The 14739-nt window shown below is 38.5% G+C and overlaps 1 protein-coding gene across 4 annotated transcripts in view; it reads left to right on the top strand.

The window, feature by feature from the left end:
• tanc1a (tetratricopeptide repeat, ankyrin repeat and coiled-coil containing 1a) overlaps nucleotides 1–14739 on the top strand; it is a 72121-nt gene that overhangs the window by 24165 nt on the left and 33217 nt on the right. For all 4 annotated transcript variants that reach the window (XM_007889813.2, XM_007889814.2, XM_007889815.2 and 1 more), the window contains 6 exons: nucleotides 2937–3011; nucleotides 4174–4374; nucleotides 7138–7251; nucleotides 9568–9698; nucleotides 13083–13272; nucleotides 14045–14293. In XM_007889813.2, the coding sequence (XP_007888004.2) occupies nucleotides 2937–3011; nucleotides 4174–4374; nucleotides 7138–7251; nucleotides 9568–9698; nucleotides 13083–13272; nucleotides 14045–14293 (960 nt within the window). The remainder of the gene's footprint in view (nucleotides 1–2936; nucleotides 3012–4173; nucleotides 4375–7137; nucleotides 7252–9567; nucleotides 9699–13082; nucleotides 13273–14044; nucleotides 14294–14739) is intronic.

Genomic DNA, 14739 nt, shown 5'->3' with positions numbered 1-14739 from the left:
AGATAGAAAATTGGTGTGAGGTGTAGGGACAAGATGGGATTTGAAAACGGTTGAAAAGTCTGATTATAGGACAGCAAAATAAAGTAGGCACTGAGACCAAGGGAAAGCTGTTCATCATAAAAGGAATTGCCAAAATGACCTAGATGAAGTGTGCATTTTTTCTCACACACTATGAAGCCTTGTGCTGATTGCGACACATCTTCAGTGAATAAAATTGACAGGGATAATAATATGGAATAATATGGATCTCATGGAAACCAACTCTCACCAAGAATAAGTGGAGAAATTCTAACCATAGTTGTGCTTTGTTTCCAGTCACTTCATTGATAATATAATAATTATGAGCATGATTTAGAAGCTCCTACCTTTTCAAGGTATGGGCCACCATCATTCATTGAAGTCTGAAGAACTTTAGTGTGTGTTTCTGAATAGATGAACTGCGTGTTTTTCACTTGTATGGTCATCGCTTCGTATGTGCAGACGAGTGGTACAGCAGTAATTTAGTGTTGGTTTGGGCTTTGGGCCTAGGTCTGATTTGTTTTTCCCTGGTCTGATTTCTGTTGTTAATCTAAAGCCTTAGTTTCCCCTTCTGCTGTTATTACTTTACTGGTTTGGATGTTATGTAGGTTATAGACAAAAATATTGGCTCCTAACAGTGCTTAACTAGATCAGTGTGATACAAGCAAGTGCAAGAATAATAGCACAGTGAAACTACAAAGATATAAATTAATATGGCCTGGAAAAAACATGACACTAAGCAGTTTGGTACTGTATTCTGTGAAAATTCAACAAGAAGCCTTTTATCTACCTTTTGTTGCTACATTTTGCTTTTAAGTTTTCCCTTTGTTGCGTTTGGGAGACTAACTTTGTTTTTAAAGGTTTGTCCTCCAATTGTGAGAAGCCTTGGCTGACTTTGATTCATGAGTATAAAGGTACGACATTATCATGCTCTTTAAGGATTTTGGTGGGCAATGGGACTGATGATGTTTTGGTTCATTATTTGGACACATTTACCAGAGGTCGGTTTGTAAATGTATATACTGTATTACGAATTCTGTAAGCAGAATGAATCCAAGACAATTATTTGAATAGAAATAATGAATTTTATTCCATGAAGCCGATAATTGGCACTGATTAGGTATGAACAATGCTGCTAGTACCCCATAACCATAGTTAGTAGTGTTATGCAGAATTTCTATTTTTGTTCCATGGAATATGAATGGCATTAAACTGGAAAGGCATAATTTATATTGGAATGATTATGTATCCAAGTAGGAATGCTTCAAATTTCAATGTATGGCCCTGCATTGGAGCTCAATTTCAATTTCTCAACCTCAGCGTAAGATTAGGTCTATCTTTGTATGGATGCAATTTCCTGAAGCGAAAGTTTGCAATAATTCAATTGTAATCTGTGTGGAAGATGTGAATAATTGGAAGAATGAGCACCATCGTACTTTTGAACGTGACACCAGTGTTTTGAAATAAGAAAGAGTATTATATTGTATATTCATATTGTGTGGAGATTTTCCTTCTCCATCATTCCAAAGGAAAATTACACTCTATTTGGTGTTCCATGGTACTTAGTGCATTCTAAAGAAAATATTGAATATCATAAGTAATTCATTCTAATTGAGTGGAAATGAAGGCACGTTAAAACAAACTTCAATCACACATAGCCTATTTGACCTATTTTTGAAGTGACCTGTGAAACAATCTGGCATCCGTCATGTGCGTCATACAGTTGAAATCTTTTATGTTTAGTTAGTAATGTCCTGCTTTCAAAATGCTGCAAAACAGCGTTTGCTTTGTCCGATCTTAAATAGAAAAGTTACTGGTTCCATTATTTGAGCTGCCAAATTCTTTCCTGGGACTGGTTAGCATTATTCTAATGACAGTGCAATGAAATGGTTTCTTGGCACTGTACCTCTGTTGTGTGTAATGTTCAAATGAATATAGAGAACGCCTACGTCATGCAAAAAATAATGGAAGGTTTGTTCTATGCCGAAAATATATTGGTCACATTCAAACTTCTGCTGTCAGTTTTTAAAAAGTTCTGATAATAGTAGTTATGTATAATGGATTTTGAATAAATTTTCATTTTCTTCCATTTTCAGTATTCAAGCTCCATGCTCTGTATAAGTACAGTTACCATCACATTTTGTTCCACTGTGAAGCTCAATAAGTACTGGAGTCTTGTTTTATACAGACTATTGTACTGACCTTCATCTGATTTCTTGTAGTGTTTCATTGATCACTATACCTCACCGAATTTTGCGACTGCAAAAACCTATGAATATCTAGCCATCTCATTATTGATATGCTGTTAGGCCAGTATTTAACAAAATCTTGACAATTTATTGTGGGATTGCACTGTCATCTATACCCCCTCATTCAAATGTTTTAAATTACATAACATATATGAAACAAATATTTGATTTAGTAATATAAAAAAGCCTATCCTTTAAATAAATTGTACACAGGAAATACAACACAATGTGAAAAGGCAACAACAAATTCGAGTAGTATACATTATAATTGAGGCACGCAGGTTCAATTATGGATATTAACTGTATGTGAGAACATCTAACTCTAGCAGTCGAGGATCAGATATTCCTTATTAGTTTTGGAAAGAAGATGTGTGGGCCCATATGAGCAGAATTCTGACATCACCACAATTGTGACCCAAGTGAAAATGTGTTCAGTTAATTTATTCTTAATGCATGGAATTTGAGTTCATCAGGATAAGAATATGGTGTCCTTTTTTCTTTGCACGTGTCAAATATTAGTGCAATCAAACACTGTAACTGACTAATGCAACGAATTTAGTTTTGTACAAATATCCATGAACCATTTCATAAGGATTGCCTTTATGGAAACATTTCCAGCAAATAATGGTTTCCATTTTTGTTTTCTTCCACCTCTCTAAAAACAAACAGATGTGCGCAAAATGGATCCACAAAGGGACAAATTACAACCTAGCATTGATTGTGGTCAACAGAGGCAAAAAAGGGGTAAGTAATGCACGATATACTCAGCCACTCTAAATATCTAACCAATGAAATATTTATTTATTTTTTTTACAAATTTTACATTTTCTAACATATATAATCCCTCCACTGTGTTAAAATGTGACCATGTTGTTGGTCTGGTCGTGAATATGTGTTCACTCAGACCTATTGGGCAACCCTTACACACAGCTATACGTATCTAGATAGCTAGGTCATTATGGTAATTTTAGGCTAGGGAAGCAGAATAGAGCCAGATTTCTGCTTGCGGTAAAGCAGGACCTGTTGGAATTTGTGCAATGATTATTATTAATAATAATCAGGACCTTGGTTTAATATCTCATTCAATGGATGGCACCTCAGACAATTTAACGTTCCCCCCCCCCCCCCCCCACCAAGCACCGCATTGAAGTGTCATCTTACACTTACATCTCCCACAGTCAAATGGCTTTCCAAAATCTACTGACTGGGTCAGAGGTTCCTAATTATACTCGTATAATATTTTCTTACTTCATTGCTAAACCTTAGTGAAGTCCAGATAAGATTTTCATGTCAACTGGAATGTGCACATTCTAGATAAGACGGATTTTGCAGTTGGGTTCCAGATAGCGATCTGACATTTGGAAGCTTTTCATGCAGTCTGTTAATGTTCTGCTCAATACTGTCGTGAATTTTCTTCCTGTCCTTCAACAATTTTTAATGATTCAATCCCTAATCGTATATAGTTACTATACTGTTCTATTTTTTGATTGATTAATTTAATATAGATTCTATTCCTATCAGTTATTTCTTCTGTTTTTTTTACTATTTTTTAATCTTTCCCTCCACCACAACCCTCTCTCTTCCTTCTACTGATCAGCATTTTCATTTTATCCAAATCTTTCATCTGGTTTCTGCCTGGTCTTTCTGACCTCTTGGTACCAATGTTTTGTAAAAGGAATTGAATTGGGTGTGACTGGTGCAAGTGTAACTACGCCCTCCTTGCTCATGCACAACTTGTTGTTTTTATGTATCCAAAGTTTAAAAGTGATGTATCTTTACAATTTTCAAGTGTTTTGGGAAAAAATAGAGATATTGTAATCTTTTTAATATCTAATGTGCGGTAATGATCTATTAAACATTTATTCACATAAATTTTAACAAGTGAGCATCTTTATTATGCCAACAGGAGACAGCTACATTGACTACTGCCGACGAGTTGGCCTACCCATGGATGGTAATGCAGATTATAGTTCTGGTCCATTGTCTTTACGCGAAGAAATATACAGAACGAACATGACTAAAGGAGTATCCATGTCACTACCCTCTTCACCACTCTTGCCACGTCAGCCATTTGTAATGCATGCACGGACAAGCAAAAGGTCCCCAGGTATGGTATTTGAAGAAAATTTCGACCACAAAAATGATCAATTTACTTTACAGTATATTCAGCGAAGTGCTTTGAGACATCTCAACAATGTGATGAGGCTCTATATCAAATACAATTATTAAAATTATTATAAAGAAGCCTGTTGGTTCCTTTATATATTAGTGTGTAGATTGTAGATCATATTTTCCTTTGAAAGAACTTTAAAACAATAAAACTCGTATTTTTAGAAAAGGACAAGGCCATTATGCTCAATAAACCTAATTGGTTTAATTCTACCTGAAAAATAATTCCATAAGTTTATTAATTGTTTTGAAAAGAACTTCTGTCCAGCTTTTTACCTTTTACCTTTTAATTTCTAATTTCTTAATGTAAACTTGTGTTCCTTGATATTTGATCTCTAATAAAAAGAACAGATCAGATTTCTTAGGCATTCATTAATTCTGAGAATGTCAAATGGATCATTTTGAACTTTTAAATCTACTGAATTGAACTAGCCCAACTTGCTTAACCTTTTCTCATAACCAAAATGCACAACACCTAGTGTCTACTCTTTCAAGCATGTACTTTGGGTTACTAGAAATTAAACCCAGTGGTTGATGCAATTCTAGTATAAGCTTTCTTGAGGCTACATTTTATTTTTTGGCATTTGCAAAATATACAGTCAATTTACTTTTCGGTATATTATGCAAAGCACTTTGAGACGTCTCAAAGACATGATGGTATTATATCAAATGCAAGGATTATTATTATCATTATTTGTGTATTGCTGCAACTGAAAAATTTGTACAGTATTTTAGATCTATCCTACTGAAAGCTGCATGTATGGCTGTAAGAGTGCAAAAGCCCTCTGCTGGGTAGAAAGTCAATCTCAGTGTTGGTAGTTGGGGACCAGGGAAATTTCTCATTACACACATGAGAATAATAGTCAACACCCAACACAATATTTGGTGCTTCCTTAATTTAAATGTTGTTTGTCAACAAATGGTAATGGTATTAAGAATGCAATCATCTTTTAAGTGTCATCTTTTATTCTGTAGATTAAAAATGTTGATCAGCTATTTGAAGAAAAACTCCCATGATGGGTCACTGAGCTATACAAGTCTTTCTCATTGAGGAGGAGAGTCCTTGCTGTTAAGTTAGCCGGGATGGCAGTAGAAACACTGCAGTTTAACTTGGTGCCCCTGATTCTGGAGGGATGAATCTGTCAGAATTCCTGATCTTCAAGTTCATGAAAATACTTTTCTTGTAGTAATATTAGTACAGTACAGACTGTACTGTAGTGACTGCAGTACAGAGTTGATTGAAACCTTAAGAGTCAATAAATAGTTTTGAACATAGCTGCTGGGTTTGACGCAGGGTCAATATGTATAGCTTATTCCATTTTACTTTGCCCAAAATACCCTGTTTTTGTAACTTTACTGCTTGACTTCCACTTTGGAATGTATGACACACAACATTTAATTTGGACAATAACATTTAAGTGGTGTGTGTATTTTTGCAGCAGTTTTGTTTCCATTCCTTTCCCGATAGCAATTTCCTCTTGCAATAACAGTGAAAGGTCTCTTTCCCTGATGCTTCTGTGGACAAAGAACTGATGTTTCGCCTCAAAGTGAAGCTGTGACCAAGCAGGGCTGGAGGAGGACCATCTGACGAACAATGTGACATTTGAAGGGACAGTATTTCTGCTTACGTTTCTCCATATGGATGGCGAGAATCCCTATTTTGTTCGTGGTGGTAGAATGTCTTTCAAAAGGATGAAATTCACTACCTTGGCTAAATAATCTGCAAAGCATATGCAGTATTCTGAACACCATAGGAAGTGCACCTTGTATTTAGAACCTGGTTGTGACTTTTTCCATTTCTGTAGGTGATGAACTGGAATAACAGCATTTGTGAACATGGCAGCCGATTTGCTCACAGCAAATTAATGCATAATCTGCCTGGGAAGGAGGTTCAGGAACACAGAGAATACAGTGTAGAAGTATATTTCATGTGATTTGCATTCAGACCAAGGAAAAAACTTAAAACTGGCCTGATTGAAGAATGATTCAAAAATAGGAATCCCCAACATTTTAGGGAGATATTGTGTCAAAATTGTAAAGAACTACAGTTTTTTTTAAAAAAAGCAAGGTAATGATTTTATAGTGTATCCCTCATTTATGAACACAGAATCTTGTTTAGTTTCATAACTTATATTTTATAAGTTGCCCATGAGAACACATGATGCATAGACATAAAGGAATGGCAAGGTCTGGCTACATCCCAAGAGACTTCTTTTCTAGTTTATCAACAGTTTGTGTTGCTAGGGAGAAATATCTGCAGTCAGGAAAATGTCAGCTTGCTGAAATCCAAGTAATGTTGGGTCAGTGATATGAACTCTCCGAAAAAAGTTGTGAGCCATTTTTGAAATCCCTTTGTTCTGAATTTGTAAGTAGTTGAAAAAAGGTTTGTTGAAAGATTAAATTCTGAACTATTGAGAAATGATCCAGATTATCTGTTGTATGTTTTAAAAACAATTACTATATTGGCCTCTACTTCAGGATACTCATAAGCAGTTAATAGCTTCAATTTCCAACTATGGTTTACATTCTTGGCTGAATGTTTTCCTTCCTATCAAAATATAGATCCTGCTTGGAGTTTCTTTTAAATTGATGGAGAGAGACTGCACGAAGCTTTGGCAGCACCAAAGAAATGTTTAACTACTGAAGCAAAAACATTCCGCCTGGAAGAAGTTAACAGAAGATGATTTTTCCTCCCATGCAGGCCCAATCAGGAAGCTTAAGTATGTGGAAAGCCCTAGGGTGCCAGGAGATGCCATTGCCTCAGCACTGAAGAAGGTGGCAGAGAAAGCAGAGCCTCCCCAATCTGCACATAATGGTAAGAGTACCCAAACGTTCTTTGTCACTTACATTCTAATACCATAAGCAGAGTAAATGATTCACGCTACAGAAACGTAAAACAAAGTGTAAATCGATGATGATTGTATAAAGTGAAATTCAGTATTGCATTCCCCATATTGTGCATTACTTTGTGAATTCTAAGTTTAATTATATAAAGTCACTGAATGGTCTTGGATGCGTTTGGTATGATGCACAATGAAGGATAAAGTCAGGTTTCAGGGCTTATCTTTTGCCTTACATATTTCCAAGAGGCCTACGTAACAGCTGTACCTCACTTGGATTATACTGGATGTTTGACAGGCTTGCATTTATTTAACTTGACGAGGGAGATGGGGGGGGGGGGGGGGGAAGGGACAGAATGTATGTTAGTGTTCCATTAAAATATTAAATATGTACTCAGTTTACAAAGCTGCTAATATATACTGAACTGTAATTAGCATGCTTGTAAAGTCTGAAATGGCTGTCTGTCCTTACCTAAAATGTAGTCTAAATAATAGCTGTAAAAGTGCGTAAGACTGACGGGGGAATTTGTTAAAAAAAACTTTTTATTCTATGCTCCTTTAAGATAATTCCAAATAGGTTTCAGTTTACTCATTGCTGAACGTGTAACAAATGTTCCTCATAATCACTGACTTACTGATGTGTAGTCTACTTGCAGTTTAACAGTTTAGTCGAGGACTAAGAAAACTGGAAATATCAGTCTTTGTTTTTGCTGTGCAAAGAATACTGCTGAAGAATTATATTCCTTAAGTAGAAATGCTTTTCATGACTAGCTTGCATTAATAGTGATAACGAATTTTGTGACGGTGAGGATATTTATTTCATTATTGTTTCTCAACATCTATGACCCACTTTAGAGACCTGCAGTTCTGTCAACACAACGTACAATGACTGTCTGTTTCAATAGTTATCATTCAAGAATGTGGAGGATTATTCAATATATTTTATTAATGTTCAGTATATTTTCAGAGACCTAAATGCATTAGAAGCTAATGCATTATCCGATATCTACATTCTATAAGTATCTAGTATATTGTGTTTGGTGCTTTCTTCTGGGAATTGATCTTGAAATGTAATAAATACCAATAACAGAACTAGAGTTTTGTGCTGATTTCAGCCTTGTTGCCAACTGTTTTGCTCTGAAAGGCTGTTCAGAGGTATTGAAAACCTTCAAACTTCAACTTTCTAGTTTCTGCTTTCTAGTTTTGGAATCTTGTGACTGATGGTTTTCAAGACCTTCTCACCAGGAATAATTTACACATATTCTAGATCCAAACTGAATGTAAGAATTTGTATAACAGATTGATGGGAAGCAGTCTTGGCCTCCAGAATCCTGAGACAAAATTTCTCCTTGTGCTTGAAGTTGAGAATTTAATTGAATCAACTTCCACTATATATTTCAAATTTATAAATTGGAGCTTCAGGAAATTCTAGAATAAATAGCTGTTCTGTCCCTAAACTTGTTCTTGCATTGAAATAAGTGTACAACATTTGATTTATTTGTGGAGTCCTGTAGCTTAGTGGTTAGAGTACTCGCCTTGCAAGCAAGAGGACCTGGATTTGATTCCCAGCAGGGTGAAACATTGGGCGCTTTTCCTCACACCACACAACTCTGTTTTCCTAGCAGTAAGCAGGAACCCTTTATTAGTCGATTGGCGAATCGCTTTTCCAGGATAATAATTCCTTTTAAATAAAAAAAATTGGTCACTCAATCCACGACCGTTTGTGGGATACTGCTGTGCACAATTGGTTGTCGCATTTCTGGGCAGGGGACATGAAACGGTTAGTGTTTGAGTGGAGTGAGCAGTAAGGTTGCAGAGATATGGGTGGATGAAACCATGGAAACATCTGAAAGTGAGGATGAGAATACTGGATTTGATCTGCTGGGGGATGGAGAGCCAGTGGATTTAACGAGGATGGGGTGATGGACTTGCGGAGCCTGATGTGGAAGGGATCACAAGCTGGAGAGTTCTGCGTAGTCTGCACCATGTGTTGGAAGGAGCTAGGGAATCCTGGTGAAGGAAGATATTGCAATAGTTAAGACTGGAGGTGATAAAGACAAAGATTAGGCTCTGAGCACCTTGGGAGAGATGTAGTGGCAATCGCAGGTAGAAAATAAGCAGCAGAAAGATCCAATATATTGGCATTTAGATGATTCAGTCTATACTGAAAATAAACTAGTATATTAAACAACCAATATTCATTATGTAGCAGTAAGGTTTAATTTTCTGTCAAATTAGGTTTCAATTAGAATAGTTATGCAGCATAATTTGAATTTCAGTTTTTGTTACAGATCCACAAGCGAGTAAAGAACGAAGCTCCTCTCCTGCTGCTCAGGAGCTGATGACCAGGTTAGGGTTTCTCCTGGGAGAAGGGATTCCAAACTCTGCTCGTTTACCTATGGAAGAGAAAAATGAAAAAAAGGTATGATAGCCTTCAGAAAAAAACTCTGACATTTTGCTACTTTTTGTGAATTTTGGTGAGAAGAATTTTTGTTCCTTTCACCATTTAAAATAAAAAAAATCAAGGGTGTTTTATCCAACAGTAGCTTGTTGTAAATTTTTTACCACAAATGTGGTAATGGTACTAAACAATACTGAAGTTTGAAAAATAAACAATTTAACAAATGGCAAATACGGAAGCTGAATATTAAGATGGTCCTGTAGCTAAGTGGTTAGAGCATTCATCTCGCAACCAAGAGGACCTAAGTTTGATTCCCGGGCAGGGTGAAACGTTGGGCAAGATTCCTTGCTCCATGTACTTCTGTTTATCAAGCAGTCAGTCGGAACCCCATTGTTTGTCGATTTGCGGATCACTTTTCCGGGGGTAATAATCCCTTCAAAAAAATAAAATAAATCATAATTTGGTCACTCAATCCACGACTGTTTGTGGGACACTGCTGTACGCAAATGGTTGCTGCATTTCGCCCACAACATATGCAGTTAATTCACTTTAAGTATATTCTGTGAAGAGTTTTGATACATCTCGAAGAGTTGATAAGGCGTTCCATCAAATGCAAGGATTATTATTATTGTGGCAATAGCGCATTTTAAAATTACAGTATTGTAATAAATATAGTGCCTTATTGCATTGTTGAAATGTTTGAAAGTGTTTTGCAGGATTTATTGTATAGTCCAACGCTTGTATTTGTAGACAAATGTGGCAGCTAATTTGTCCATGGCAGTGTCCCACAAACCGCCATGAAACGCATGGGTAATTTTATCTGAAGGATTATTGACCAGGAAAATCGGGAGAAACTCGCTTTTTTTTTTGAATGATGCAATGGGATTTTGGTTTAACATCTCACTTGAAAGATGACACTTCCAACAATGCAACACTCTTAACAGAACTAGACTGGACCACAAGCTCAAAGCCAAACATGGGGCTTGAACCCACAACTATCTGATTCAGAGGCAAGATTGCTACCAACTGAATCAGACAACACCTGTCTGTATTCTGCTAATCCGCATCTGCGATAGATTATCACTGTTGCGAATTTATTCGAGTGTAAGTTTAGTGACCCAGAAGAATAAAATGTTTAGTGCATTGTGTTAGACTTAAACATCTGGATTTAAATAACAATCTAAACTGAAATTTACTCATGGGCATCCTTCGGGATGGCACATTGCCTTTTGTATGGATCCTGCTGGGTAGCGCTCTTTGGAGGTAAGGTGTCCACGCAGACTCAATGGTCAAGGAGACCACTTTTATTTTTTTCACAAATTTTTAAGTTATTTTTTGGCCAGCCCAGTGTCTGACACGTGCAGAAACCAATCACCATGCTTAGGAACACAATATGAATGTTCTGGTTTGAAGTGTAATGTTAATTTCAAGACAGGCTGATTGATATACATTAAGATATGCCACCGTAACTGTTTCAATTTGATAGAATGGCTCTCGAAAGGACCAGCCTCGATTAGCTCGGGTTCCAGCAGCCAGTTTAATGTTTTCCAAGAAGGCCTTTACAATGAAGTGCAATTCACAGTGAAAAATACATTGGATTTCCTCTACTTTCATCCTGTTAGTCTAGTGGGCAGGACTGATTGTGTTTTAACTTTTACTGTTGTCAGCATTCCATCTGTGTTCAATTGTTACTTATGGAGGGAGAAACCCTTGAAAGGGCATTGTTTCCTGAGGGAAGGGAATTGATACGAGTTGGCACGAGTATTGGGGGAAAAGAGAGCTCTTTCAGAGAAAAGGGCTGCATTTAAATCGTGCTGGAACAAATGTCCTCGCTGAACGAATTAACAGGGAAATAAATAGGAATTTAAACTAGTAAAGTGGAGGACGTCCCAAGGCGCTGTACAGTTGGGGCAGGACCCGAGCAGAGGAGGAATGGTCAGGGTGAGGGGAGGGAAGGGAGGGAGCGAGGAAGGGAGGGAAGGGAGGGAGCGGCCACCGATGGTAGGGCGGTTAGGGCGGGGGATGTGGAGCAGACCGGAGCCAGAGGAATGGAGGGTACGGACAGGTACGTAGCGGATAGCAGGTCGGAGAGGTAGGAGGGAGCAAGGCCGTGAATGGCCTTGTAGGTGAGGATGAGGATCTTGAATTCGATCCTCTGGGGGATGGGGAGCCAGTGGAGGCGAGCGAGGGTTAGGGTGGGAGTGATGTGGTCGCGAAGCCTGGTGTGGGACAGTACACGAGCTGCAGAGATCTGAATGACCTGCAGTGTGGAGGGAGGGCCGGGAAGGCCGGCGAGGAGAGAGTTCCCATGGTCCAGCCTTGAGGTGATAAAGGCATGGACCAGAGTTTCAGCAGCGTGAGGGGTGAGGTAGTGCCGTAGTCTGGCGATGTTTCGGAGGTGATGGAAGGCGGTGCCAGTTGTAGCGCGGATATGAGGGAGAAAGGACAGCTCAGGGTCGAGGGGAACCCCGAGGTTCCTGACTGGCTTTGAGAGGTGGAGAGTGCAGCCTTGGATGCTGATGCTGTCAGCGCCAGAGATGCGGAGGCGCTGACATGAGCCAATCAGGAGGGCCTCAGTTTTACACACGTTGAGCTGAAGAAAGTTGTCTCTCGTTCAGGACTCGATGTCAGACAGGCAGCTGTCAGGACATTGGTGTTCGTGGAGTTGAGGGTAGAGGAGGAAAGGTAGAGTTGGTTGTCATCCGCATACATGTGGAAGTTAACCCCATGTCTGCGGATGATGTCACCATAGGGGGAGCATATAGAGGGTGAAGAGGAGGGGACCGAGGACAGAGCCCTGAGGGACACCGCACGAGACTGTGCGGGGGCTGGAGGAAAAGCCGTTAGTGGAAACAAAATGAAGATGGTGGGAGAGGTATGACCTAAACCAGTCAAGGACAGGGCCTTGAAGGTTGAGGTGGGAGGACAAGCGGTGGAGGAGGATAGCGTGGTCGACCGTATCGAATGCTGCCGAGAGGATGAGGCAGAGGGAGCCCTGGTCGCAGATGGTCAGGATGTTATTGGTGAACTTGACCAGGGCAGTTTCTGTGCTATGGGCAGCACGGAAACCCGACTGAAGGGGATGGGAAACGTTCTTGACTGAGTTGCTTCATATCAAATGTTTCAGTTGGCAATTGGATATTTAGGAATATGGAAGCTTTAGCAGGATGTAAAGAAAATAGTTGTCCCTTATGTGCGTTTCAGCTATTCAACAAGATGTATTGTATCCATTCCTTTAATGGTATTAATATGCATCAGGTACTCTTAACTTTGCTATGGTGAAACAATAGAGGCTTTTCTGTACCTCCTTTACGTGAAGTGTTATTGCATTTGTTGGATATAATCAAATAGCTATTTTCTGAATGCTTGGTTCCTTGAACTGGTGGTTCTTTTTATGTTCTTCAGTGTTCAACAGCTAACCAGGGAATCAGTCCATGTTCCACATTAACGAGTAGCACTGCGTCTCCAGGCACTGACAGCCCATGCTCGACCCTCAATAGCTGTATCAGCAAGACGACCACAAACCAAACCAGCCCCTTTGGCACTATCACCAGTTTAAGCTCCACACTGGAAAGCAAGGACAGTGGCATCATAGGTAAGAGATGAAGTGCTGCAGAATGACATGACAGAGTGTAATTCATACACATCCTACATCTGGTCTACCTTTTTAAAGGAAATGTTAACAAGCAACGGAACTGGTTATATTGGTTCTCTCCTTGAATGCGCATTGATTAATTTTAATGAATCCTGCATATTGGTATAACAAACAATACCAATTCAGTTTCTATTTACTTTATTTGCTGTGTACTGGGATGTATAACCTGGCTCTCATCTGTATGCTTGATATGGCAGTGTGGGCAGACATTTTTTTTCATTGCATGTTATCCTTGTCTTTGAGCATTTGGGGATAAATTGGTAGGGCAGACTATGGAGATTTTTATTTACTCTGACTCTGGTCTGTTGTATCTGACATAATGGATTTGGTACTGTCACAGTTGGAAAAATATTGCATGCATTACCATGAACAAAAATATTGCTGAAATAACAAATGCATTTATAGATCAGGGTCTGGTGACAAAAATAATTTGTATATTCTACTATTACCACTATTTATGCAAATCCATTTAATAATGCTCTGATATGTTGAATAGAAAATTAATTGCATTATTTGATGGAACCCTGCCTTTCATCCTGGGTTTATATTGCAGTTTTATCTGAATGGATTTGCTGCAAGATGAGTGGTATAAATTGGAGAACATTTTGAAACAATTAAAAATATCTTCCATTAGAAACAGCTTCAAATCATTTAACAACACTTTACTTTAAGGCCCAGAGCAAATTTGAATTGACCCATATGTGTTTTTCAGCCACAGTAACCAGCTCATCTGAAAATGAAGAAAAGAGTGGATCAAGTCTAGAGTGGAGCGTGAGAGATTGTACCCGCAGAACCACCTCTCACAGTCTCAGACCTGAAGGTTGCTTACCTGTGGCTGAAGAAGAGCCACCTGTCTTGGTTAACAATCCGCCCAAAACAGACGTTGCTTGTGATGGCACCGCTGCACATGTACAACAGTCTTTGTCACCTTACCTGATGCCACGTCCTAACTCAGTGGCTGGTAAGTGTAGATTTGTTCAGGAATTAATGGACAGTCAATTCACTTTACAGTATACTCTGTAAAGCGCTTTGAGACGTTTCGAAGTCATGATAAGGCGCTATATCAAATGCAAGGATTATTATTATTATATCAAATGCAAGGATTATTATCATTCTATGCACTTGTCAACTTTTAAAAAAAAACTAGCAGTTCTTATTGTATGCTGGTGCATATCAGTCATATGGAAATGCTGTTCCTGTCAGGCAGCCTGTGGAGAGAATAGTTCTTATTTTCCAGAGAACATCATGTATTAACTTTTGTGTGCCTGTGGCCTGGGAAATTTGAGGAGAAAGCAAGGGATTTCTTCTTTCATCAGAAAAGTTAATGGCTAGTTCTTGGAACTTGGTATTTCCAAGAATATTCAGAATCAACATTAAGTCATGAAAGTTGATTTCTGTCTTAATTAC

Source organism: Callorhinchus milii, unplaced genomic scaffold (assembly GCF_018977255.1).
Source record: "Callorhinchus milii isolate IMCB2004 unplaced genomic scaffold, IMCB_Cmil_1.0 Scaffold6, whole genome shotgun sequence".
Lineage (NCBI taxonomy): Eukaryota > Metazoa > Chordata > Chondrichthyes > Chimaeriformes > Callorhinchidae > Callorhinchus > Callorhinchus milii.
Note: the sequence above shows the minus strand (reverse complement) of the source record. Positions and strands in the feature narration are given on the sequence as shown.